Source organism: Glycine soja, chromosome 18 (assembly GCF_004193775.1).
Source record: "Glycine soja cultivar W05 chromosome 18, ASM419377v2, whole genome shotgun sequence".
Taxonomy (NCBI): Eukaryota; Viridiplantae; Streptophyta; class Magnoliopsida; order Fabales; family Fabaceae; genus Glycine; species Glycine soja.
The window spans coordinates 12,576,034-12,603,947 of record NC_041019.1 but is presented as its reverse complement, the minus strand read 5'-3'; the positions used below and the strand labels follow the sequence as shown (position 1 = coordinate 12,603,947).

The 27,914-nt window shown below is 34.0% G+C and overlaps 1 protein-coding gene across 2 annotated transcripts in view; it reads right to left on the bottom strand.

The window, feature by feature from the left end:
- LOC114396601 (callose synthase 7-like) overlaps positions 1-27,914 on the bottom strand; it is an 83,294-nt gene that overhangs the window by 40,930 nt on the left and 14,450 nt on the right. For both annotated transcript variants that reach the window (XM_028358666.1, XM_028358667.1), the window contains 15 exons: positions 19,489-19,575; positions 19,252-19,343; positions 18,825-18,948; positions 17,654-17,788; positions 17,489-17,565; positions 17,297-17,387; positions 15,060-15,188; positions 14,821-14,938; positions 12,347-12,678; positions 12,159-12,211; positions 10,075-10,135; positions 8,360-8,444; positions 8,231-8,280; positions 8,027-8,113; positions 7,281-7,385 (listed from right to left, as the gene is read on the bottom strand). In XM_028358666.1, the coding sequence (XP_028214467.1) occupies positions 7,281-7,385; positions 8,027-8,113; positions 8,231-8,280; positions 8,360-8,444; positions 10,075-10,135; positions 12,159-12,211; positions 12,347-12,678; positions 14,821-14,938; positions 15,060-15,188; positions 17,297-17,387; positions 17,489-17,565; positions 17,654-17,788; positions 18,825-18,948; positions 19,252-19,343; positions 19,489-19,575 (1,626 nt within the window). The remainder of the gene's footprint in view (positions 1-7,280; positions 7,386-8,026; positions 8,114-8,230; positions 8,281-8,359; positions 8,445-10,074; positions 10,136-12,158; positions 12,212-12,346; positions 12,679-14,820; positions 14,939-15,059; positions 15,189-17,296; positions 17,388-17,488; positions 17,566-17,653; positions 17,789-18,824; positions 18,949-19,251; positions 19,344-19,488; positions 19,576-27,914) is intronic.

Sequence of the window (27,914 nt, the reverse complement as noted above, 5' to 3'; positions counted from 1 at the left end):
TTCATTCATCAAGGTTTGGATGAAGCTATGTTCGAGTTGGTGTCAAATGCAACCACATCCAAAGAAGCATGGGAGATTTTGAAAACCTCCCTTGAAGGTGTTGATAAGGTAAAAAAAGGTGTGCCTACAAACTCTACATAGAGAGTTTGAATCATTGCATATGAAGGAATCCGAATCTATCTCAGATTTTGGCAACAAGGTATTGGCTATTGTGAACCAAATGAAGCGTTATGGAGAAAATATGGAAGATGTTCGTGTGGTGGAAAAGATCTTTCGCTCCTTAATCGCTAAATTTGATTATGTGGTTTGTGCTATTGAAGATTCTAAGGATTTAGACTCAATGACCGTAGACCAATTGATGGGTTCTCTTCAAGCCTATGAAGAAAGGTTCAATAGAAGACATGATGAGCCATTGGAGCAAGTCCTCAAAGCCAAAGCTTCTTTGAAAGAAAATGGAGGAGAAAGTAGTCAAAAAGCACGTGGACGTGGAAGAGGACGTGGTCGTGGACGTGGTCATGGCCAAGGAAGAGGAGGAAGTGGAGATCATGATAATTTTGACAATAATGAATAGAGGAGTCATCAATCCACTAGAAGTCGTGGAAGAGGAAGAGGAAGAGGTAGAAACAATTATGAAAAAGCATATGAAAGGAGGTATGATAAATCTAATGTTGAATGTTTTAATTGTCATAAATATGGCCATTACTCTTGGGAGTGTAGAACAAATGTTGAAGAGAAGGTCAATCTTGTTGATAATAAAGAAGATAAAGAAGTTGAAGAGCCAATACTACTACTATCACTTAATAATGGTGAGAAGGAAGACAAATGCTTATGGTATCTTGACAATGGAGCAAGCAATCACATGTGTGGATGCAAAGAGAAATTTGTGGAACTTGATGAGAAGGTTAAAGGAAATGTTTCTTTTGGAGATTCTTCCAAGGTGAAAATTCAAGGAAAAGGTACCATTTTAATTTCTTTAAAAGATGGTGCTCACAAATTAATCGCGGATGTTTACTATGTTCCTAAACTAAAAAGCAATATTTTGAGTTTGGGACAACTTGTTGAAAAAGGGGTATGAAATTCATATGAAAGATTGTTGTTTATGGCTTCGAGATCAAAATTCTAATTTGATTGCCAAGGTGTTTATGTCAAGAAATAGAATGTTCACTTTGAACATTAAAACCAATGAAGCAAAATGTTTGAAGGCTAGCATGAAAGATGAATCATGGTGTTGGCATATGAGATTTGGGCACTTGAATTTTGGAGCACTAAAATCCTTAGGAGAGGAGAAGATGGTGAAAGGGATGCCTCACATCAACCATCCTAATCAATTGTGTGAAGCATGTCTCCTTGGAAAGCATGCAAGGAGTTTTCCAAAAGAATTTAATTCAAAAGCAAATGAGCCTCTCCAACTTGTTTACACCGATGTGTGTGGCCCAATCAATCCTCCTTCATGTGGTAACAATAAATATTTCTTACTTTTTATTGATGATTATAGTAGAGAGACTTGGGTTTATTTTCTAAAGCAAAAATCTGAGGCATTTGTAGTTTTTAAAAATTTTAAAGCTCTTGTGGAAAAGGAGAGTGGTTATGTAATCAAAGCTCTAAGATCCGATAAAGGTGGCAAATTCACATAAAAAGAATTTAATGAATTTTGTGAAAAATATGGGATTCGTCGCCCTCTAACGGTTCCTAGATCTCCACAACAAAATGGGGTAGCGCAGAGAAAAAATAGAACTATTCTTAATATGACTAGATGTATGTTGAAGGCTAAAAATATGCCAAAGGAATTTTGGGCCGAAGCTGTTGCATGTGCCGTTTATTTGTCCAATCGCTCCCCAACAAAGAATGTCAAAGATCAAACACCACAAGAAGCATAGAGTGGAGTGAAGCCAAAAGTTGATCACTTGAGAGTATTTGGGACCATTGCATATGCTCATGTACCCGACCAAGGAAGATTCAAGCTTGATGATCGGAGTGAGAAACATGTGTTCATTGGCTATGATGCAAGCTCAAAAGGCTACAAATTCTACAATCCAAACAATGGAAAGACAATTGTGAGCCGAGATGTCGAGTTCTATGAAGAAGGCACATGGAATTGGGAGGAGAAAGAAGACACTTATGATTTTCTCCCGTACTTTGAAGAAATAGATGAAGAAGCCTTGACTCCAAATGATTCAACTCCAGCTCTTTCACCAACTCCTTCAACCACTGAAGCCTCATCATTTTTCGAAGGGAGTTCAAGTGAATGGCGAAGAAGAATGAGAAATATTCAAGAATTAATGATGAAACTGAAGTTATAAATGATTTGTTTTGTCTTTTTGTAGACAATGAACCCTTAAACTTTGATGAAGCAATGAAAGACAAAAGTTGGAGACAAGCCATGGAAGAAGAAATCAAAGCCATTGAGAAGAACAACACTTGGGAGTTATCAAGCCTTCCTAAAGGTCATGAAGCAATTGGAGTCAAATGGGTGTTCAAAATCAAGAAGAATGCAAAAGGAGAGGTTGAGAGACACAAAGAAAGACTTGTAGTTAAAGGCTACAAGCAACAATATGGAGTTGATTATGATGAAGTGTTTGCACCGGTTGCCCGCATGGAGACCATTCGTCTTCTTATTTCCTTGGCAGCTCAAATGAAGTGGAGAATTTTTCAGCTTGATGTAAAATCGGCATTTCTAAATGGCTATCTTGAAGAAGATGTCTATGTTGAACAACCAATGGGTTTTGTCATCGAAGGTCAAGAAGGAAAAGTCTTGAAATTGAACAAGGCGTTGTATGGTCTAAAGCAAGCACCGAGGGCATGGAATACTCGCATTGACAAGTACTTCCAAGACAATGGGTTTGTTCATTGTCAAAATGAGTATGCTCTTTATGTTAAAAATTTTAATAATGGTGATGTCTTATTTATTTGTCTTTATGTGGATGACCTTATCTTTACTGGCAATAACCCAAATTTGTTTGAAGACTTCAAGGAGTCCATGTCTCGTGAATTTGATATGACAGATATGGGACTCATGTCATATTACTTGGGAATGGAAGTGAAGCAAACGGAGAATGGTATCTTTGTCTCACAAGGAAGCTACACAAAAGAAGTGTTGAAGAAATTTAATATGCTTGATTGCAATCCCTTGAACACACCTATGGAAGGTGGCTTGAAGTTATCAAAGTTTGATGAAGGAGAGAAGGTAGAATCCACGGTCTTCAAGAGTCTTATGGGGAGTTTAAGGTATCTAACCAATACAAGGCCCGATATTCTATATGCGGTGGGAGTTGTGTGTCACTTTACAGAGGCTCCTACCTCTCCTCATCTAAAGGCTGCAAAAAGAATTCTTCGTTACTTGAAGGGTACAATTGATTTTGGATTGTTTTATTCTCCTTCCAATAACTATAAGCTTGTGGGATTTTGTGATAGTGATTTTGCCGGAGATGCTGATGATAGAAAAAGTACTACCGGATTTGTATTTTTTATGGGTGATTGTGTTTTTACATGGAGTTCTAAGAAGCAAGGCATTGTGACACTTTCTACTTGTGAAGCCGAGTATGTAGTTGCAACTTCTTGCACATGTCATGCCATTTGGCTAAGAAGATTGTTGGAGGAGCTTTAGTTGTTGCAAAAGGAAAGCACAAAGATCTATGTTGATAATAGATATGCACAAGAGCTTGCCAAGAATCCGGTGTTCCATGAACGAAGTAAGCATATAGATACAAGGTATCATTTCATTAGAGAGTGCATTATCAAGAAAGAAGTAGAATTGACTCATGTGAAAAATCAAGATCAAGTTGCGGATATTTTCACCAAGCCTCTCAAATTTAAAGATTTTCGAAGATTGCGAGCATGACTTGGTGTGCAGAAGAATTTTCCAATTAAGGGAGGATGTTAGATATTAATTAGAAAAATAATAATAACAAGTTTTATGAGCCTTAAATTGTGGAAGATGAAAGTTGTAAAGTTGTAAGTTACAAAGTCTTGAATAAACAATTATGTGAGCATTCAGTATTCTTGAATAAGCAAATTATGTGAGTGGTCACTCTATTCTAGTATAAACAGGGGATCATACTCTTGTATTTTGTGTGGCAAATGAAATAAAATCTTCTTCTTCTTCCAACAAACAATGCTTGGGTCAATAAACACGTTACATCACCTTTTACTTAATTAATTTCACTCTGTATTTGGAGTAATGTTATTAAATTAGGCCCGATTATCGATTCAGTCGAGGTAGGTCCATGTAATGAGTGGTGAGTTGACCCGCATGAATCGATCTAATATTATATATAATTTTAAAAAAATGTAATTAACATATTTTTCATATATAATATAATACAATTGTCATAAAAACATATTTAAAACATAGAGTGTTTTACCATATCGCAAATGATGCTATTATTATGTTAGTATAAGTATTATTAATATGCACATATTACACTGGCACCCCCAGATATCAACTTATCACATCAATACCCCCTTCGTAAAATTGTATTTTTTTTGCAAACCCTTTGTGTCTCCGTTAACTGATGCTGTTTAATTTTAAGTGAAAGGTCAAAATTACCCTTCCAATAACCCACACTTTCTTTTATTGTTTCTAAAATTAGAAAAGAGCAAACGTGCTCTACTAGGGTTTGATGGCGAGGTGGAGCATGTTGGTAATGTTGTTATAGAGGTCGAGGACCTCGAGGCACTAGAAGCGTAGGCGAACATGGGGATTGTGGCAAGGACAATAGCGTTAAGGCCGTGTGACGCTACGGTGGGGATGATGGCATCATTGTAGAAGACAAGCTGAGTGCAACGACACTTATGGCGGCACCAGATCTGGCTGGGCAAGTGCGTTTGAGGTACCAGCGCATATAGCAAAGACAAAAATGAAGTATAACTGCTGAAAGCATGATTATATGCCGCCATGGATTTGAAAGCGGACTAGAAAAGTTCCTCCACTGCCGATGGTGTTGTTCCGTCATAGAGCAACTTTGAGTCGTTCGCCTATGGTTTCAAGTACAACTCCAATTTATCACAGTCAGTCTCAGATGAGCCAGAGTGTAAGTATAAGAATGATCTCGTGGTGTTTCTTTATGCAGAAACAAGGCCAAGGATCAAAGGTAGGTTTGCAAAACGCACTAATGCCAACCCTTTCACTGGATACGGTGTCGTTCCGTTCTGCTGATTTCGCTGATGTTATTGTCATATATTATGAATGATGAAAGTATGAAGAGTGTTGTAGCTGATCCAAACTTCATAATAGATGGCATCATATTTTACTCTTGGTCATGGCTGTATAATAGCAGCCCTGGTTTTAGCCACCCTTTTTGTAGTGGGTGTGTAGCGCTACGGCAAGCATATGTGGGGGTCCTTAATTTGAAAGAGCATTTTCTCATGTGGAACTGCAAAGGGATGTTGAAATTTTGTTTTAGGAAAATTCAGTCGAGAAGCAATTTTACAAGGGTCAATGGATATTTTGTAATGTATTATTATGGATGTGTCAGGAGCGGGGATTTTTCCTAATTAAGAAAGCTAACGAAGGATCAGGGGGATCTTTTCAATCTTTCCATTAATCTTTGGGTTCTGGTTATCCATTATTCACGCATCACTATGTAGCAGAATATTTGGTAACCAGCTACTATGTTTTGGCTTTGGTTTTGTAACATTCATATGGTACCTCTTATACCGCTCTCATCAATATACATGTTTTTACTGATTAACAAAAATGAATGATGTTGTTGCTTACCTTTATGTTTTCTTATACTTGATTTTTCTATAAATATACTATGCTCTTATTACTGATGTTTTGACAAGTTTGAACCCAAAGGCTAATTGTCAAAGGCGCTTGATGAATTATCTGTGAGAATGTTGATGTTAAGACTTGGGACTTGGGAGTTTTGTTGTTGTCAACAATTCAGAGGAGAGATGAATGGAGAATGTTGTTGGGGTGAAGGTTGAATTCAATTAGAAAGATTGAGGGTATTTATGTCCTAAAAATTCCATTTAATTAGCACATGCCTCACATGTGATAGGTTTGGCTTAACAGAACTAACACCGTTAGTGTAGAAGGGTGCAAGTGTAGCAAATTGCAAAACTTAGGGGGGGTTTAGATAGGTTCATGAACGAATTGAATGCAAGTGTAATAAGTTCAAAGAATAGGGAGTGCGAGTGTAATTTATTCTATTAATATTTTATGTGCATTTCCTTGTATAATTATTATTATTATATTTAAGTATTAATATTATATATATTTATATTGTACATTTGTATTGACTATGAAGAGATGGGACTTAGGAATTGCATTGAATGTTGATTGATCATTATAACTATGCGTGCGACAGTGCACAACATTTTCTTTTTCAAATTTTAAAACCCAAGTTAATATATCAATAGCTACTTCCCTTCTTTTGTATTTGAGATGGCGGTTTGTTGTGTTCTATCGGGAAACATTCGCAACCGAGAAAGGGAAGTGGGTATTGATTATGGAGTTTTTTTTTTTTGTTTTATATTTGAAAACTTTCTTCTTATGTGATTATGCATTCTCCTCTCCTTTTGTTGGACTTCTTCGACAATGCCTTTGTGTTTAATTAGTTTCTGCAAAGATATGATGGAAATAGAAGGTTTAACTTCTACACCGATGTAGAAGGTCTAACTTCTACATCATTTCTTAACTGACCACCGATGTAGAAGGTCTAACTTCTACATCGTTTCTTAACTGAGCACCGATGTGGAAAAGCATTATTTTACATCGTTTTCTATGATAACTCCGATGTAGAAGGTCTAACTTCTACATCGTTTCTTAACTCAACACCGATGTGAAAAAAAAATACTATTTTACATCGTTTTCTATTATAGAACCGATGTAGAAGGTTTAACTTCTACATCGTTTCCTAAGTAAGCACCGATGTGGAAAAATGTTGTCTTTCTACAACGGTGGTTGGAGGACCGCTGTTGAAACTTTTAACTTTCAACAACATCCTATTCAACATCGGTTGACCACCGATGTAAAATGTGCTTTTCCATCGATGTTGAAATCGCTTTTTCTAGTAGTGTACTAAGATAATAGAGTTTATCATAGATTCATTAAACAAGTCACTCATCATATTATCCACACACCTATTCCAAAAGTGTCGGGCATGAGGAAATCGTTGGAAAATATGTATAATACACATGTGATTCTTTTAATTATAATCATTATGGAAACATAATAATGAACAATAATGACTATGATCCCTAATTTCAAACGATAAATATGTCACTATTTACATGTGAACAAATGATATCTTTAACAAATTTCATTGCATACATACCAATTCCACCTGTTTAGTTTTTGTGTCTCTTCCAGTCCAAAAGCGCAGACTGAAAGCTCCCGGTACAGATTGAAATCTAGAGCGGAGCATTTCAAGTGTCCTTATCTAAGAGATGCAAAATGTTAGGAGAAAATCACCAAAAAAAAACTATGTTGCATGAGTAATTGCGTATGTATGGATGTAGTTAAATATAATTATATTTAAAATTTGTATATATGCTCTTATTTTTTCTTGATTTCGTTATTTTTCATGATATAGATGATATTAATATTGGTTTGCTATCATCATCGTATTATTGTTGGTCATTAATATCTTGAAAAGCATATCTGTAATAAAATTTATTTAAAAAAATTATATTCAAGTTATGATAATGATCTCTTCATTATCCAAAGAAAAATTAAATTGTTTGACGAAGACAAGGCAAAACAGTCGTGCTTTGATACCGCGAGGCAGCTGGATAACATGCATATCGGTATCTGACATGTATACATCCCCAATTTTGAATTATCCATGCACCATTGCCAGAAAAGTATTTTACCTCGAATAGAAATTAAGTACTTTCATTATCCCAAGCAAAAATTCAAATCTTTCGGGGGGGAAATCATGTAAAGATAGGTTTTATGAGATAGCTTATCATATAATGCAACTTAATTTTTGTGAATAAATCACATTACAAAGGGTTGGGGTGCGGGGGGAGGATTAAAAAGGTTTAATATAAAATATTGCAATAAACATATACCACTAACCTCTCCCAGATGGCCGACGGCTCCAACAATGACACCCAATAGAGTGGCGTAAATGGCATACCAAATTTGAGTATCCATAAAATAAACCTATATATTAATAAAACACGCAAGAGTGGAATGAAATAATCCCCAAACATGTGAAAGCCAAAGTAACGGAACAAGATAGAGTTTGTAACTACAAAATTCCTTTCCTTCTAAACTGACCAGGATAATTGGAGCCCATATTGCAATGACAACACAGATATTGTGAGTCTCTGTAACACTTACGGAACGTGAGTTGAATATACAGACAGAACACATAGTAAAGATAGTGGAAAAAACATAGGATGTTACCATTTTCTGGAAAGAACTCATGCCACCGGTAGTTATCTATAGACATCCCCATGATTAGTTTTGTGGGACCAACAAGGGGCAATATCTATTGAAAGGTTAATTTAGTGAAAAGAGAATCAAAATCAATGAAGTACAATTTCAAAAATATTTTGTCAGTTTCATACAATCATAACACGGAGGAAAAAAGAAAATACATGAAACATGATTGCATGAATTCAATAGTTCATTTATTGGGAATTGATTCCATGATCTTTTTATTTTTTGCACAAACTTACAAATGAGAGAGAAAATAAAAAAAAAAGGAGAGGCATTGAGTTGCTGAAACAATGTGCTTCAAAGACACGATGGATGGAGGCTGGGGGGGCGATAGGGGTAGATGCATGAGGGTCCTAGGTTCGATTAATGCAGTGAGGCAGTTTACTAATTACCATATTTGCGTGACTTAGTTAAACCACGAATTGAATTGATTCATCTACTTCGATGTATTGATAGCATTAAGCTTGAATAGTTGAAGTAATTGTGTAGTATCCATGTAGAATTTTATAAATTTAAATATATTTTTTTATCTCTAATAAATATTTGAGTTTAATAAATACAGTTAAAATTTTATATGGTTTAGGCAAGGAAGGAGAAAGAGAGAGAATATTAAACTGAAGTATTGAATATTTTGATGTGATACAAAATACAGAGCACTATCGTTCCAACTTATTCTAGGAATTAAGTACCAAATACCTAACCTTATTTATCCTAATATATGCATAATTCTTCTCAATATTTGCGGATACTCTAACACACTAAATAATATGAATGGATATTTGACACAGAAAGTGTCTTTCTCATTCAATAATTTCATCTCTCTCATTTGTCATCCATGCCTTGAATAGCTTGGATAACAGTAAGAAAGAGAAATAAAGTAGAAAAAATACATTGTCCGGACAGATAGATAAAGATATATATGAAAGAAAGAAGTTAGAAAAAAAATCTATACTTGTTTGGATATGTGAAAATAATGAATAGAAATAAATAAACTATACGAAAGATACTTTTATACTAATTAAAAAAACAAACTTCTTGCTCCATTAGATTTTTCTTAATTTAAAATTATTTAAGTTTAAATATATTTTTAGTTTCTCAAATTTGATACATTTTTTTTATCCTCCAATTAAAATTTTAAGGTTTTAGTCTCTTAAATTTGTATAATGTTGTTTTTAGTCTGTCACGGTAAATTTGAGAGACTAAAAAAAAAATTTTAATTGAGAAACTAAAATGAAAAGTGTATTAAATTTGATGAATTAAAAATATATTTAAGTCAATTATTTATTATATTTAAAAAATATTATTTAATATTTAAGAAACTAAAACACCAAAACTAGAGTTCTTCATCCCCATATCCCTGCAAATTTGGGTGTGATATTCTCATTCTGGACTCCAAAAAAAAAAAAAAAATCCCTCTTCATATTTCTCTCAAATAAAGGAAAAATGTAATTTTTATCCTTCATGTCTCCTTTTATTTCCTTCCAACCTTTTTTCCCAAAAACAAAGAGTAACAGAACTTCTTGTCACACATGAATTACAGAATATCATGAACTCATTCATTAATTTCATGAATGTATATATGGACATATAGCCACTTTATCACTCACATGTGTTTTAGTGTCCACAAGTTACTCAACTCAAAATAAAAATCAAATCAAAACCATTTACATAAATAGTACCTCCACGTAGTAGCTGAATGCTAGCTTGCTAATTAGCAGCATGATCCAGAAGAGGGTATACCTGCCATAAAGTATCTTTTAAGGATCTTGGTAACCAGCGTTGTTAGAGTATTGATTGACAACTAAAAGTAAAATTAAAATATTTATTAATTAAACTATAAGAAAGCATAAAAAAGACCATGAACAACTTAATTTTTTATCTTTCAATAAAAATATTTCAAGTTTAAGTTTCTTAACTAATACCTTTAAGACACTAGTTAGCATTTATCATATTTTAAATTAAAAAAAAAATATAAATAAAATTAATAATAGAAGTGGCATATAGGCGCCTTGATTCAATACAATACCACATTATTAATTAGTCTGATTCAATTAAAAAATAATTCTAAAATTGGCATGTTGCTTCCTAAAATGTATGGTTAAGGGTCAAAATAGTTTCACAATTAATATAACGATATCATTAAAAGGTAATTGATGGATCCCCATAATTAAATTAAGTATCTTATGCTTTTTTTTCCGGTTTTGTAACTAGGATGGGATTTATTTGACCATATCATGTTCAATTGAAGTTCAATTAAGTGTTTGAAGTATGATATAAAGATTTATGCATGTTACTTTATATATGCACACATATATGATTATATATATAAAGAGGAGGAATCAACTTATTTCAAGAATAACTTTTCATCCTCATCATAAATTATCTTGAAATCAAATAGTTATAGTAAAATTAATTTTAACCATTAGATTTCAAGAAAATCAATAATTAAAATAAAGAGTTAACTCTTTTAAAGTTGTTTTTCTTCTAAAATAACTTGATCCCTTCTCCTAAATTTTTGTAGGATCTTACGATCCCCAATTTAGGATCCAAACTTGTCTTCCCAATTTTGAGTAAGATGTCAATTTTGCCCATGCTTTGATGATTATAGTAGATTCACTTGGATAATGATGTTATAGGGTAAATTTGAGGCTTAATAACTATTGAATAAAATTTTGTTTCAAAGGTCAAAAGGCAATTTAATGGAGCTGTAAAATATATTAGGACATATAATGGTCAAAAATTTATTTTATCTGACTGTTATGATGATATAGGTATTAATTAATAGTAAAACACCACAACAAAAATGGTAGTTATGAAAGAAGACACCAGTCCATTTTTCACATTTCTTGAGCTCTTATGATTCAGTCCTCAATTCCTAAGTTAGTGCCGAAATATGTTATAAGTCATGTAGTTTTTATATGAATAGATTACCTTGTAAAGTGCTGGAAAATAAATCACCATATGACGTTTTGTTTGGCAAGCTGCCAGACTCATCATTAATGGTTTTTTGGCTCACTTTGTTATGTCTCTACACTTACTTCCCACAGAGGAAAATTTTATAGTAGAGCCCGAAAGTGTGCCTTTTTGGGGGTACAAGGCAAGAGTTAAAGGAAATTTAGCATATGAAATTTAGAGTAGAGAAATTTTGATCTCTAGGGATGTACTCAATTTTATGAATATTATATATTGCCTTGCCTGTGTCCCAGTCCAGCTCTCAATTAAACCACGTTGGCATTACTTAGATGTCAATGGTGCTATTTCCATTAAGCAACAACCTTCCCAACTTAACACCACATCACCCACTAATTTTCCCATTGACCAACCATCTTCAACGTTCATAATATTACAGCTTGACAATATTGTCCGCGAGAAGCGCATGGCTGGATTGATACGACTTCTATCTACCCTTACACACCACTGACCAAAATGCAGACCTCTTCACCAATAGTTTACATCCCAAACATTCTCAGAAGTTTGTTTCCAAGCTGAGATTGGTCGATATTTACCAGTTAGCCCACAGGACGAATATTAGTTAGTTATGCGTTTACAGGCTTGTTAGTTTGGTATAACCTGTTATAGCTCAGTATATAAAGCAACTCTTTTCAATTTACTCAGCCCTAGTCAATAAAGAATTCTTCATTTCTTCTTCTTGAATCGTTTTAGGTTTCCACCTTGAAATTCTCTTCCAAATCCCCCTTCCCCACCTCCCAGACCACAAAAAGATCTGCGATGCAAAAAGAAAATTGATAAAATTCTCACTTACTTCATCACTGATAACATGTCCTCATCCATTCCTCTGCCGACAAACAATTTTGGCTGCAGAATTGTGAATGTTAGGTAGAGTACACCGAAAAAACTTATTTCAATTAGAATGATAAGCAAAGATTAATATACAAAGCATCTCTACAGATATTTCCACAAAAATAAACAATTAATGCATGTGTTGCTCACCTGAGCCCACCATATCAAAACGGTAATGATTCGCATATTTGACTGCTCCAATTTTTTCCGCAGAGGAGGAAGGAAAAATAGAATTGCAGCCACTATGTTTGGCAACATATATAATACAACAACATAGGTGTAAAGTGACTCGTTCCTCCAATGCCCAGCCCAACTGGTGCCAAATTTTACAAGTCCCGATGGATTCTGTGAAGAACTGGAATAAGAGACTGGCAAAACAATAATCCAAACAGCTGCTACAAAAAATTTCAGAAAATATCGAAGCCACTGAGTAAATTTCATATTCTTCAATGCATTCCAAGTGAGAATAATATCAAGAGTTGCTGCAAATAGAAGATATAAAAAAAAGTTAATAAATGGCAATAGTAATTGCTATTGAAACTAATTAAGTAATAAAGCTACATTCATTTTTTTTTAAGAAAATATTCTTTAATGACTACCAAAGAACTGAACAACTTCCAACAGAACCGAGTGGTTATTTTGGCAAATCTTTCAATTATGGATTTTGAATTTGTATGTAACAAAAAATATGGAAGTCAATAGAGGTTTACAAATACAGCAATGGAGACGGAAAGAACTAAGGCTGATAAGGGAGCGAGCAGACCTATTTATTACAGTTAGCATGGACCAAATATGCAGATTTAGGGTGTCTACAGCTTCTTGGGCAGCAAGAAACTATTAAGCTCATTTCCTATAGATATTTGATAGCCTTGATATCACCTATTCTTCCCAAATAAATCCTACTATATAGGCCCAGTTGGGGTGGGTTTCTGTGCTTTCCAAGCCATATACCCATAGGTATTAAACTCACGAGTTAACTGGTAAACTCGAATGAGTTTATCAGTCAAACTCGTGAGTCCACTGCCGAGTCAGCGAGTCCAGTTGAAGCCCCAATAATTTAATGAACAACACTAGGGTAGGTCATTCTTGCGTTGCCTGTTTTAGAAGACTCGATATGGGGAATTTTGACTAAAATGAGTGACTTAGAAAAACAATATACAAATACAGTGTAAAAAGTATTTTTGTTTACATTTATTGTAGGAACATAGGAGCTAACACTTTGAGTGGTGCTTATATTTTTTTGACTAAAATTGATGTAAGAAGTACTTTTTTTTACATCTATTGTAGTATAACCGATGTAAAAAGTATGACAACAAAAAACAAGAGACACCATTCCAAGTGGTGCCTCTCGCTACAGGACAAAATATAAATCCAAGGTTACAAAAACAACCCCTGAAATGTAAAATTGTTTACAAAGAAGGTCCTTTTGTGTAGTTTGTTTTTGAAAACCACTCATTTTCGAGAAAAATGATGATTAGGGTTTTCTTTTCTCATTTCTTGCCTTTGTTTCCTTCTTTCTATGTGATTCTTCCTGTCTTTCCTTCTCATCTGCTCATCAATTGCTGCTGGGTGGGGGTTGATCATTGAAGTCTCCATCTCCATTCTTTCACGCACATGATTATGAGTTTAGGGTTTCAAGTTTCTCACCTTTCACATACGTCATCCTCCACATTTCGAACCTTCCCATTCAGTTGGAGGGAAGCTTTGTTTTTTTATTAGTTGCTGATGATTGTTATGTTTTTTCTTTCCCAATTATTTGGTGTAGTTTGAACTAATCTAGAAATATTGTACTACTAGACTTAGTTACTTTAGTATTATAAAATTTATGATTTACTATTTGATTTATTATGGTGTTGAAATGTTGAATTGATATGTTATTTATAGGTATTTTATTATTATTTTTATATGAAGTAGATTCTTACAAGTTTACGAGTTTTACAAATCAAGTTTACGAAACTCTCACAAGTCTGTGTGTTGAGTTTACAAGTCGAGTTTGATAATCTTGCATATGCTCTGCAAGTTGCAGGCCTTTAGAGTCTATAGAGATGCTTTCTAGTTTAGCTAGTTAAGAAATTACACAATTAGTTTAGTTATTCAGTTTGTTATAAGAGTTTGTTTGAGTTTTTTGTAACTGATTGTCACCAACTGTCACTATTGATTGAATAGCAGCACCTATATCAGTGCTTGCCTTGTATAAAGCAATTTAATCAACCAAATGTTATTCGGAATCTTTCAAGTTTCCATTTTTTCTATTTCATTTTCTTTTCTGCTCAACATTCTCTGTACAGGCCAAGGTGAGAACGTTTGTCTACCATTTTGAAATTTCTCCATCATTACATTTCTATCATTATTTGATACAAAACTCCTCATAGTCAGGACTTGTTTTCCACAGAAACCTTTTGGAAGGTTTAGGAAATAATCTTTTAGTTCATAGCCAAAATTCAGCAATATATCCTGACATTAATTTTATTGCTGCTCTTCGAGAGGTCAGAAAGTATCAGTGAAATTTTTTCTGTAGTGAGATGGTGGATATTTTATCCTCCTTCCTTCTTTTCTCTCTTTGAAGAAAATATTTTGATAAAAGTAGGTACAACAAAAAGCTCAGACATATAGGAATCAAATACCTTGAAGAAAATTGAGAAAAGCATATGTAATGAATATAGTCATAACATTTCTGAAGACATCTGCATCAAAAAACACTCTAACAGGTCTCAAGGAACTCCATGCTATGATAATCATTGCCTGAAAAAATACTTCCATATTTGAAACAAAATTTGCATGAAGTTTCAAGACTTAATCATAGTTCTAGACATTCAATTAAAGTCAGCATAAAGAACTCCACAGGTCCAACTACTAAAATTACCTGTAAAGCCAATATAAAGAATATCCACATTCGATCAAAACTTCTATACAGATGCAAAAACGTACGAACTTCAACAAAATTTGTTTTGGGCTTCCTCTTACCAACTCCAGTGCTGGTTTGCCTATGGCCCTGTCATAGGCATTTGTACTTCAATAAAGGTCTCTATCAAAGTAATGCAAGTTCATCTAACACATGTGAGCATTTACATACAATACTGCTTAATCAATGCAACAATTTTATTAGTGGGAAAGGAAAATACAATTGGAAGAAGAAGAACAACAAGAACAACATAAATGAAAACACAAAATAAACATCTCTACATTAGAGACAATTGCAGCCTGAGCAGTAGAACTGAAGTTCCTTCATATACATATATATATGTATATATAAATAAATATATATATATATATATATATATATATATATATATATATATATATATATATATATCTAATTCAATAAAGGCCATCCACATCCTATCCAAAAAAAAATAAACTGTACTAACGTATGGAGTCGTTCTACAATACAGACTCCATTATTCTCGTACTTTTACCAATATTAATACTGGAATTGGAAGTGAGATCCCACAGTTCCTGGCAATTTTTATTCTTCTTTCTTTTTTTGTTTTGGATACAAGAAGACAATTTACAAGAGAAAGCGAGGTAAAAGTGAAAAAGTTTGGAGGATAAGGGATCCTCATCAAAGACAATGCAAAAGGAGAAAACACAGACAAAAAAAAAAACCAGGAAACTCTCAACTAATCAGTGTAATAGAGAAGTCCAGTCTCTTTGATATCAAGACGATAGCTAGGGTGCACAAGCAAAACAACTTGGGCACCATGCCAAAGTATTTCTAGGGTGATTCTTTCTTCTTCTTTTTTCCCTCTTTTTATTTATTCCTTCCCAATTTCCCTGCAGCCTGATTCTCTCTTCTCTCTCGCAGTTCAAACCCCCAACCCCACCCTCATCTTCTCTCTCACCTAAGATCTTTTTCTGATGTGTTTGTCATCCACATCCAGAGTGCGCTCATCGGAATACCCCTCTGTTTGCGTATGGCAACGGCCCAGAAGAGAAACATGTAGATGATGAACGTCGGCGGCGCATGAAAGCGGTCGAGGAGGGGATCGAGTTGTGCCTCCATCTTCGTCATAACAGCTTCGATGACGTTGTTGAAGGTGTCCACAGAGTTAGAAGATAAACCTCTGTGGATCTGAATAATGGAACAGACCATGTTTGTGCCGTGGATTTCACAGGCTGTGGTTGGGAGATGAACGGCTTTGACCATGTTGTGGTGGTTCCACGAGCATGGGATTTGCATTGTGAATTTCACGGTGGTTCAAGTTTTGTTTCTTTTATTCAGATCTGTTTCTTGAAGACTTGTATTTTGCATCTTGTGATATTATACCGCAATCCAAATAAAAGCATACCCCTCCAGAAAAATGTTTAAAAACAGACCCCTATTGATAAATAGTTTGCAAAAGTGGCCTAAACTGGTACTTTTGCTGACATAGAAGGGATAATCAAGGCCAAATTGGGAAAAAAGGAAGAAAAAAAAATCTGAGCCTTTTGAATAAAATGAATGGTTATAATGGATTTTGGCATGGTGCCCCACTTGTTTCACTTGGGAATCCTAGTCATCGTTTGATATCAAACACAATATCCTTAAAAAGTTCGTGTCCCTTAACTAAAGTGAAAACACATAAATCATTCTGTCCCTTAACAAATTCAGACGTAAGGAAATACCCTTACGTTTATTTTCATGATTTTTTTTATTTTGATAAAAATAGTCCATGAATTGATTTGCATTAAAATCTTGTTTTGGTCAGTTTTGAGTGATAATTGATACTTATATTAATCATTTTTTAAAAATATATGCACATAGCTTCTCAATGATACCACCATTCTACTTGGATTTAAATTTGGAAATATAGAAGCATTGAAAATGCCTCCACCAAGCAACTTTTATTTTAGGAGAGACTGTCCTTGAAATATCTAATAAAATTAAGGCATAAAATAGAATAATAAATGACATGAAGAATAAAAATATGTCATTTAACATGTGATCAATAGAGAAATTATTTAAACAAAAAGAATATAAAGTAAATGATATGCTCACGAAAAAACAAACCAAATATTCATTTATCCTAACTATATCGGATACATATGTATTGTGAGAGAATTCAACAGTCGAAAATAACACAGACAGAATCTAAAGCAAAAGAGAAAATAGATACAGACCCGAATTGATCTCTGTGTCTCATCTAAATGCCTAAAAAAATCTGCTTTGGGATTCAATGGCCATTTTAGATCATCAAAACATTTCTTAGACCTGGAAAAGGACAGACTTGAGCTTCTTGTTATCCAAATGTATACAAAAATAACTTTTGGCTTCTTGTTATTTGATAAGTAAAAGTTTAATGAAACATTTACCAAAAGTATTCGTTAAGATCATCATAATTTCTCCAATTGGAATGACTTGCCCTGCCTCTGTTGTTTCTCTCTGCTTCCTTTTTAACCAAATACAGAAACAAGTTTCAGGCAAACATTTGAAAAAAAGCAGCAATATTAATCCAATTATTGCTGCATCATACTGACCTTCATTAAAACTTGATATATAGGTGTTATAACTTCCCTTAGAAAATATTCATCATCACGTCCTTCTTCTAGCTCTGTGCTCCCAGTCACATGAGAGGGATTCTTACATAAAATCTTATAGACTTCATGACACATCTTTGGTATAAAAGAAGAAGAGAGAGAGAGAGGCAGAGTTATTAACAAGGTATCTAACTATCTAGCCCATGCTTGCAATGTTACTATGCTAAAACATGAAATTGAAATGGAAAATGTGAATAACTACAAGGTCCAAATCAGAGCTACAAGGCAATAGAGTTCCTACTAAATATGAGACATGGTCAGAATAGGTCGGATATTGATTTTCCTTTTGTTTGAATGTTGACTATTAAGACTTAAATGTGTTTTCGATCTGTAATAAATATTTGAATTTTATATTTGTTTCTTGATAAATTTTCTTTTACATTGAGTTCTTAATAAAAAAATAATTTTATTTTTGGTCTTTGGTATTTTTTTTATCCTTAGTAAATTAGAAAATTTTGTGTTTGTTTCGTGACAAATATTTTTTCATTTGTTATTAGTCTTTCTCAAAGGAACTAATAACAAAGGAATTTTTTCATTAGAGAACAAATATAAAATTTGTTAATTTATTAGGGACTAAAAAAAGTATTGTTGCTTGTATAAAGAGAAAAAGTATTGACTGAAATATTTTTCCTTTAAAAATAATTCAACCAAAACATTAATATATAAAGAGGAAAAGTGAATGTTCTGGGTGTATAGAAGAAGGTTTTGCCTAATTAGAATGAAATTTGGTAAATAATTAGAAATGATGTTATTTGTTTAATCTGAAAATAGTATCTACTCAATCTGTTCTATTTATGAAATATCTTCCACTTAATTTCAATGATTTCATTCAATCACAGAAGAATGAAACCGGCGATTAAAGATATAAATGAGAAAATATAGTTAAAGATGGAAGCTATAACAAATGTAGTGTCACTGATAGAGGTGACAATGATAGTTTAAAAGAGGTATCACAAAGAAACATTTTGTTTGGCATAATGAAGCATAAGTTTGTTATAAGTAATAGATCAGCATAAGACTAAGATGATGGACCCACAGCGCAGGCACAGCTGAAGAATGAATGCTATGTCATTTATAATTAATGTTTGACAGACAGTAATAGAAAACTTACATGATGAAAAATATAGCAAAGACATTCAGGCATAAAGCGAATATTTGAAGCTTCTCCCCATATTAGAAGATAAAGTGCAATATAAATCAGCTCTATCTGTTGCATGTCGTAATCTTCTAGAAACCTATAATGTTAAAAAAATTCATACACCACAATGAACCAAAGAGCTGTTGTTGGTATATAAACATTATATGAGGCACAATTTAGAGTGTGCTTGGAGGCACGGGTTTGGAGATAAAGGGGAGGGAGGGTTAATTTTACGGTTTTAAATTGAGTAAAAACATTTATAGAAAATAGTAAGGGATGATTGAAGCGTTACATGGTAATATTTTTTTTGCTTTTTAATTTAAAAAATGTTTAAAAATAAAATGTTATTTCAAATTGAAAACTTTTGGTTTTATTATCTCATAATAAAACATTCAATTACCTAAGATTGTCTTCACAATGCACATAATGACACCATGACTCATAATTTTTTAAAATTGTAGCCTTCAACTTTTCTACAGTTTCTGAGTGGAGCTGCAACAAGATTCTTGTTAGCATTTAATACGATAAGTGGAAATGTAATTACAACGTTCAAATTTAGCATTATCCTGTCCATGAAATATGAAAAAAATCCAGAAACACAAAAGCTTTTTGCAGATTTGCAGGAAATAATAGCCACCTGATGAGATGATTCAGCCCTGTCCCCTATATTCATGTTGGCAAGTAATAGTATAAGGTGCTCCCTTTGATTTGCCACATTTCCTTTCTTTGTATCCCGAAGTAGAAGGAAACATTAAATCAGATTATTCACCAGAAGTGAGTATGACATAATATATGGATTGACAGTGTAGATGTAAAGGCATTTTACATTGCCAATCACTATGTGCATTACAAGTTTGTTGAGTTTCATTTATAATAATTACCTTAAAAATTATTACCAAGGATATTATCTGATTGATTGACACTAAAAAAAACTTTTACACCGACAATACATGCTTATCAAATGTAAAATAAAATAAAATAATGCTAGAATAATTTTTTTATGTTCTCAACACAATTCTGTAAGTATGCCATACTACTGTTATCTAGATACCATTAATGTTACGAGCAGTAGGAATTTAAGCAAAATTTTTGTTATTTCAAGTATCCCATACCATGTATTTTGACAGGTTTTACTATTTTTAAATAGGAATTAATTAAATAATAGAAAGAGAATTTGCTAAAAGAAGAGTAAGAAACCCTCATAGAGCATCCTCAAAATAAATGATCGTACTAAATAAAAAGTTCAAATTATATTTTTGGTCTTTTATCTAGTGAGTCATAATTCCTAGTCGTTCTTACCATCACTCAAAACCTCTCTTTGTATTTATTTATTTTTTTTCTTCTAAAAATTAAACCATATAAAAATATTTAAATTCTCTTTTTAATCACTTCAATGGTTAGTTTAATAAACTTGACTAATTGAAAATACAATTGGTCATTTGGATTCAACATCTGAACTTTTGAGTCCACATGTTACTATTGCATAGGATGTACACTTGCTCTAGTGCGAGCCCTACATATTTTACACATCAGCAAGTACCATTAGAGCCATCACCAATAGTGACTATGTCATCAACATAGACCACCAAATAAATGCAAAGGCTAGATGAAGAGTGAATGAAGATAACAAAATGGTTAGCTTTACAATGAGTCATACCAAATTGAATTGAGGGCGAGCTGAAATGGCCAAACTAGGCACAAGGAGACTACTTCTAACCATAGAGGGAGCATTATTGAAAAGGACAAACAAGATGAGATCCACCAGAAGCTAAAACTTAGTGGTTGATCCATGTAAACCTCATTTTGCAACTCACCATGTAAGAAGACACTTTGATATCCTATTGGTGAAGTGGCCAAGACAAATAACAACCATAGAAAGAAACAAATGAACAAAATTAATCTTAACCAAGGGGGAAAAGGTATCCTTATGGTCGAGGCGAAAGATCTGAATATACCCCTTTTAGCCACCAAACAAGCTTTGAATCGATCAATACTACCATTCGGTCCAACCTTCATTCTGTACACAAGCTACAATAAATAGTAGTCTTCTCTAGAGTCAAAAGTACTAGTTACCATGTGGCTCTAACCTGTAAAGTAGCAAATTCATCCAACATTGCCTGTCACCAACAAGGAATAGCCATAGCTTGACCAGTAGACTTAGGAATAGACAGAGAATCCATAGAGGAGATAATTGGTCACAATGAAGAGTACGAGGATATAAAGGGTTAGTATTGCAGGTGGACTAAATACCTTTGTGCAGGACAATGGGAAAATCAGGTGTAAGAGACGTTGTTGGAGGTTCATTTGGAAAAGGAGATGATGCTGGGGGATCATTAGCTAGAACCACTAGTGGATGTCACAAACTTCGCAAATGAAACATTAGTGGTTGTGGAACAACACACCAAAGTTGAAACAATAGGTTGATTAGCTAGAGGTTCATTATTGAAAACAGTCTCAAAGAAGAATGTAGTAGACTCAAAGAAAATGACATTAGCATGAATAAGATACCATTAAAGTTGCAAACAAAAGCAACAATATCCTTTCTGGAGGCAAGAGTAACCGAGAAAAACACACTTAAGAAACTTGGCAAAGAGTTTATCTTTACTTTGAGTAAGATCGACAAAACATGTACAGCCAAAGACACAGAAAGGAACAAGGCAGAGTTCCTATTGCAGTTACAAGATAGAGATAGGGTCTTATTGTTGGGGACAGGTGAAGGCATGCAATTGATCATGGAACATGCAGTAAGGGAGAAGGGTAGGAGTGGTTTCAACCAGGTGACGATTTTTTTGTTCAGTGACACCATTTTGTTATGGTGTGAGAACACAAGAAGTTTGATGGAGAATTTCCTGTGATGCTACAAAAGACTAAAATTGGGAAGACAAATATTCTCTGACATTATTAGTGCGTAAATTTTAAATAGGTGTCCCAAATTGATTAGTAATTTCATGCAAAAAAACTTTAAAAGATAGAAAAGACATCAGAACGGTTTTAATTTCATTAAGAAGACCCCAGAACCATGAGAAAAGTCATCAATAAATGTAACAAAATAGTAATAATGTAAAGTTGAACATACTTGATTAGGCCTCCATATAACGGAGTGAACTAAAGCAAATGGTGTATTAGAATATTAGAGCATGTGTTGTAAGATTGTATAAACAGTTTGTAATTGTGTGTACTTGTAAGGGTTGTTAGCCTTTGCTGACAACACTTCTCTAGCATTAGATATCTAATAACATAATTAGTTAGTATAGTTAGTTTGTTAGTTAATTCAAGTAGTCTGTTAGTTAGTACAGTTAGTTTAGTTAGCCTTTACTGTTAGTTGGTTAGATTCTGTTACTGCTAGTGTAAAGGTTCAAAGGTCTATATATACCTCTCTTTGTAACCATCTTAGATTAACTTTTCAGTCTAGTAATAATATCAGTCTTTTCTCTCAATTTTTTTTATCTTCTCAACACTTTATCACTCAATTTTTTCCAATATGGTATCGAGAGCCTATCCTTTGTAGTTATCATTCATGATCTGTATATCCATGTATTCCGCACCTTCTAATCATGTAACTCAGTCAGTCATTTCTGTTGCCGAGAAGCTCGATGATTCAAACTACTTCACTGGCGACATCATGTAGAACCAGTGATCAAGCGCATAAATTACAGCATTTCATTGTCAATCTTGTCATTCCGCCTCGCTATCTCGTGGAGGATGATCGTGTTGCAGATCATGTGAATCCTGAGTATGAAGCTTAGGAAGTTCAGGACCAAACACTTCTTGTTTGGCTGCAATCCACACTCTCAAAATCAATCTTGTCACGCGTGCTGTAACATCCCATTTTTCGTAAACTAATTTAAAAATGATTGTTATTTATAAATAAATAGAGTTTTAGAAAAATGATGAGATTTTTATAATTAAATAAATAAGGAGAAATAACTTTATTAATTAAAATAATGGTTTGAGAGAAAATAAAAAAGGTATTTTATTTATACATTTGATAGAAAATAAAATAGAGTTCTTTATATAAAACAAACTAAAAAATAAATAGAGTGAGAGTACCTTAGCTATAAATAGAGACATCTTAGGTCAGTTTTCAGACTGACGATACATCTCTGCGCTTTTTCTTCCTCTCAAATTCGTTTTCCCTTCTCTCACTCCCAAAACCCTCTTTTTTTTCCACATACACTCAAACTTGTCTCGGTAAAATGACGATCCCAAACTCTTTTACCGTTGAATCGTCAAGAAATTTAAGTACCAGGTTTGCAACTCATTTCCGAGAGTTTTCACCATTGGAAATTGTATAACAATGTTAGAGTTAAGAGAAATGTCATTTGAATCGTAGCTTTCTCTTTTTCCGCAAATACTCAAAACTTGTCCAATAAAACTATGATCTTGGACTCGTTAACCGTTGGATCATCGTGAAATTTGGACATCTGGTTCGCAATTCAATTCTGGATATTTTCACCGTTGGGATTTTCATCATAATATTCGTGGAGAGAGAAAAATGAATCGCACAAATACAGTATAAAATGAAGGATTTAATCTCTTCTTCTTCACTCTAACGCTTGAAAATCCTATGTGAGCAAATCAGAGGAATAGCTCAAGGAATCTCAGGAAATTGCTAGAGATGCCACTATCACTGTCGTAACACACGTGGAGATTTAAATTGGGGTTTATTTTGGGATGTTTATTGAATTATAATTTTTCCTTTATGATTATAAATACAATATTGATTTCCTGATGCAAATTGGTTGATAAAATTGAGTGCTCTTGGTGTTTTCGTTTTTTTATACTTACAATTTTGATATAATTATGTGAAATTATTTGAGGGGATTTACCCCCCATGTTGTGATAAACCTTTTGTATAAATTTTTATATTGAGATTATGAAATTGTGATTCAAATTATGAGTGAGTGACAAATTGAACCTGTGATGAATGGCAAAATAGATGTGTATTGAGATGTGTGTATTGAGTTGTGAGCTATGAATTGTGTAGTCACAATTGTAGGATCTTTTAAGGGCGACGAGTTTTTGTGCGACGAGTATTGTGATGAGATCCACTGTGAGGATCCGACAAGTTTAATCACAAGTGCGACAAGATAAAATTATTTTGAGAACAATTGAGTAGTCGTGTGTATTGCATAGTTTATAGGTAAAGTATATATGATTCATGAGATGTGATAACATGTTAAATTGAGATTATACCATTGTGATTGAGCCTGAGTGTATGTGATAAATTGAGTATGTATTTACTTGTAATATATATGTGCATTGAGATGTTGTGTACATTGAGTTATGAACGAGTAAATGTTAAGACCCTTTAAGGGCGACGAGTTCATGCACGATAAGTATTGTGATGGAAACCACTGTGGGGACCCAACGAATTTAATCACAAGCGCGATGAGATAAAACTATTTTGGGAAAAATTGAGGAGTCGTGTGTTTTGTACAGTTCATAGATAGAGTCTATGTGCTAAAATATTTTCTAGGTTGGACCTGAATCAGGAGGGAAAGACCCTGACGGACTATTCAGAGTGTAGGCCTTGGGGGTAAATACACCCGGTTTGAATACTCCTTTAAGTCTGTGCCGATCCCACATGGCTGAAGCATTCTCGCAAAATAGCGTGACCCTGACTGGTCTCCCTATGATTTTACCTAGTGAGAGGGGCCTGACTTGCTAGTGTGTGGTTTGTCTTGTCATGTACTCCTAGGTGCCCGACAAGGTTTTTCACTGACATGGTACCACATTGCATATAGGATTGAGTCTTAGTGTATCTGTTGCATAACGCTTGTGTATTGATCGATATTGATTGATTTAGTGATATTGTGTTTTGATCATTGAGTACGTGAATGTTGTGAAAATGAATGAGACGTGTGGTGTTGTGATGTGATGTTGTGCAACAAAGTGGTGAAATAATGTGAGTTATACTTAAGTAAATTGTATTTTGTTTATATGATATTTATACCTACATGTTGTCTTGTTTCTCTCTATTAATTAGAAATGTGATAACTCACTCCCCGTGTGCTATTTGTGTTTGGATCCTGTGATGATCTCGAACTTTGTGTTCATGGGAGCAGATGGTTAGATGGATGACTATGAAGAACCTCATGCTAGAGGACACGAGAACACAATTCTCTGATAGGATGTGACATTGGGGTATAGGTTTCTATATTAACTGCATGAAGTTTTGGACAACCTTGTTTTGAGCCGAGATGATTTATTATTTATTTGGACAAGTTTTATTATGAGGTTAGAAAAGTGAATGTGAGCCTTTTACCCTTTTGAAAGGCTTGTATTTAAATGTGTTTTAAAAACTTTTAATTAATTCTGATTTCTTATTTCTTTTATTATTAGTACATATATGTGAGAGGTAGAGGGCGTCACACATGCTGGGCTCGAATCATTCGTATCAGGTTTTGGACAATATTCATGAGTATTTCAGCTTGCACACTAAATGTCGTGCTAGACAATTGAGAACCGCGATGCGTGCAGTTTCACTTGAAGGCAAATCTATCGATGAATATATGCATAAAATCAAAAGTTATGTTGATGAACTTGTTGGAGTTGTTGTTTCGGTGCAACATGAGGAATATGTTGATGCACTGCTTGAAGGGCTCTCGTCAAATTATGCACCGATAATCTCTATAATTGAAGGCAAGAAACACACTCCATCAATAGCTGAAATTGAGGCCTTGCTTTATGGCCATGAAACACATTTGGTTCGTTACAATAAAGAAGCTCAAATGTTAAGCTCTCCATCACAGAACTACACTCTAGGTTATTCACACCCGAATTCCTATAAATATGGTGTTTTTGGTGGTTTTAAAGGATCTTTTGGCCATGGTAGTGGTCATATTGGTTCCTAATTCTGTTGTTTCTTTTGCTAATACTGCTAGTCTTTGGCATACTAGATTAGGTAATCCTAATAGACATGTAATGCAACTAGTTTTCAAACATTGTAATATTTCTCCATCAAATAAAAACCTCTCATATTTTTGTTCTTCATGTTGTATGGGAAAGTCTCACATATTACCATCTCACACTTTTATTTATGTTTATTCTCCTTTGGAACTTATCTTCACAGACTTGTAGGGACCTTCACATTTAACTTCATATGCTGGTTATAAATACCATGTGTCCTTTTCTAGGTACACTTGGATATTTCTCATCAAATCTAAGGGTGAAACTCTCTATGTCTTTCAAGCTTTTAAGTCAATGGTTGAACTTCAACTTAATACTAAAATCAAAAGTGTTCAGTCTTATTGGGATGGTGAATATAGACCTTTTACTACTTTTCTAAATTCTTATGGCATCTCTCATAGACTTATTTGTCCTCACACTCATCATCAAAATGGTGTGGTTGAACGGAAACATAGGCACATAGTTGATTTGCGCCTTACATTGTTACATCATGCATCATTACCCTTGCAGTTTTGGGATTATGCTTTTACCACTACTGTCTATCTAATCAACAGACTTCTGATTGCTTCCCTAAATTTTGCCATACCCTTTGTCACTCTCTTTAACAAGGATCCTGATTTTCAATTCCTTAAAACATTTGGTTGTGTTTGTTTTCCCTTGTTAAGACCTTATCATGCACATAAACTTGATTTTAGATCTCAAGAATGTTTATTTTTAGGGTATTCTTCATCTCATAAAGGTTACAGATGCCTATCTCCTGGAAAAATATATATCTCTAAAGATGTGTTCTTTAATGAATTGAGATTTCCTTATTTTGATCTTTTTCCCTCCTTTTCCAACTCAGTCAAAAATCTTGACTCTTATTTCACTATTAATCCTAATCTATCTCCACCTTCAATAGTCACTACACCTAAATTGTCTCAACCATCTCCCTCTCATTCTACTTCTACACCTCTTGTTCTTCCTGGTTTTTCCAATAATCCCATTCATTCACCTACAATTCCTCTTCCTGAATCTCATTCACTCACCCCCTCTGAATGCACATCTGTTCATCCTCAAACTTTAGAGTCCACAACCATCAATAAATCCTCCTCTAAGTCTCCTTCAGCACCAAGCTCTATACCAACTAACACACATCCCATGCAAACAAGATTCAAATTTGGAATTCAAAATCCTAGACTACATCCTTCGTTATTTCTTACTCATTCTAAACCTAAAACTATGAAGCAAGCTCTAGAAAATGCAGATTGGCGTGTTGCCATGCAACAAGAATATGATGCTTTGTTGAAAAATAAAACTTGGGACTTAGTTTCTTTACCTTCCAATAGATAGGCTATTGGGTGCAAGTGAGTTTTTAGAGTAAAGGAAAATTCTGATGGTTCCATCAACAAGTTTAAAGTAAGACTGGTAGCAAAAGGGTTTCATCAAGTTCATGGCTTTGACTTTCATGAGACCTTTTCTCCTTTAATCAAACCTGTTACTATTCGTATTGTTTTTACCCTTGCTCTGTCACATGGGTGGGAGTTATTTCAGCTTGATGTAAATAATGCTTTCTTAAATGGGGTTCTTAAAGAATCTATATTTATGACACAATCTTCATGTTTTGAAGTTGCAGATAAATCCCCGGTTTGCAAGCTAAATAAAGCTCTTTATGGCTTGAAACAAGCTCCAAGGCAGTGGTTTGATAGGCTGAAATCCACTCTACTTCAGTTTGGATTCGAAAGGAGCAAATGTGACACTTCTCTTTTCGTCTACAAGCAGCAGGTTCATACTGTTTATGTTTTGGTCTATGTGGATGATATAATCATCACAGGTAGTTCTACCTCTCTAAGTCAACAGCTCACAACCAAACTTCACACTGCATTCTCTCTCAAACAACTTGGTCATTTGGATTATTTATTGGGTCTAGAGATCAAATATCTCCCTAATAATTCTGTATTGATGACTCAGAGTAAATACATTCGAGACTGACTTCACAAAACTCACATGGCTGAAGCCCATTCTATTTCTTCTCTAGTGGTATCTAATTGCAAACTATCTTGACATGGTGCTGATATTTTTCATGACCCAACTTTATATAGATCAGTGGTTGGTGCCTTACAATATGCTACTCTCACAAGGCCTGAAATCAGTTTTGCTATCAATAAGGTT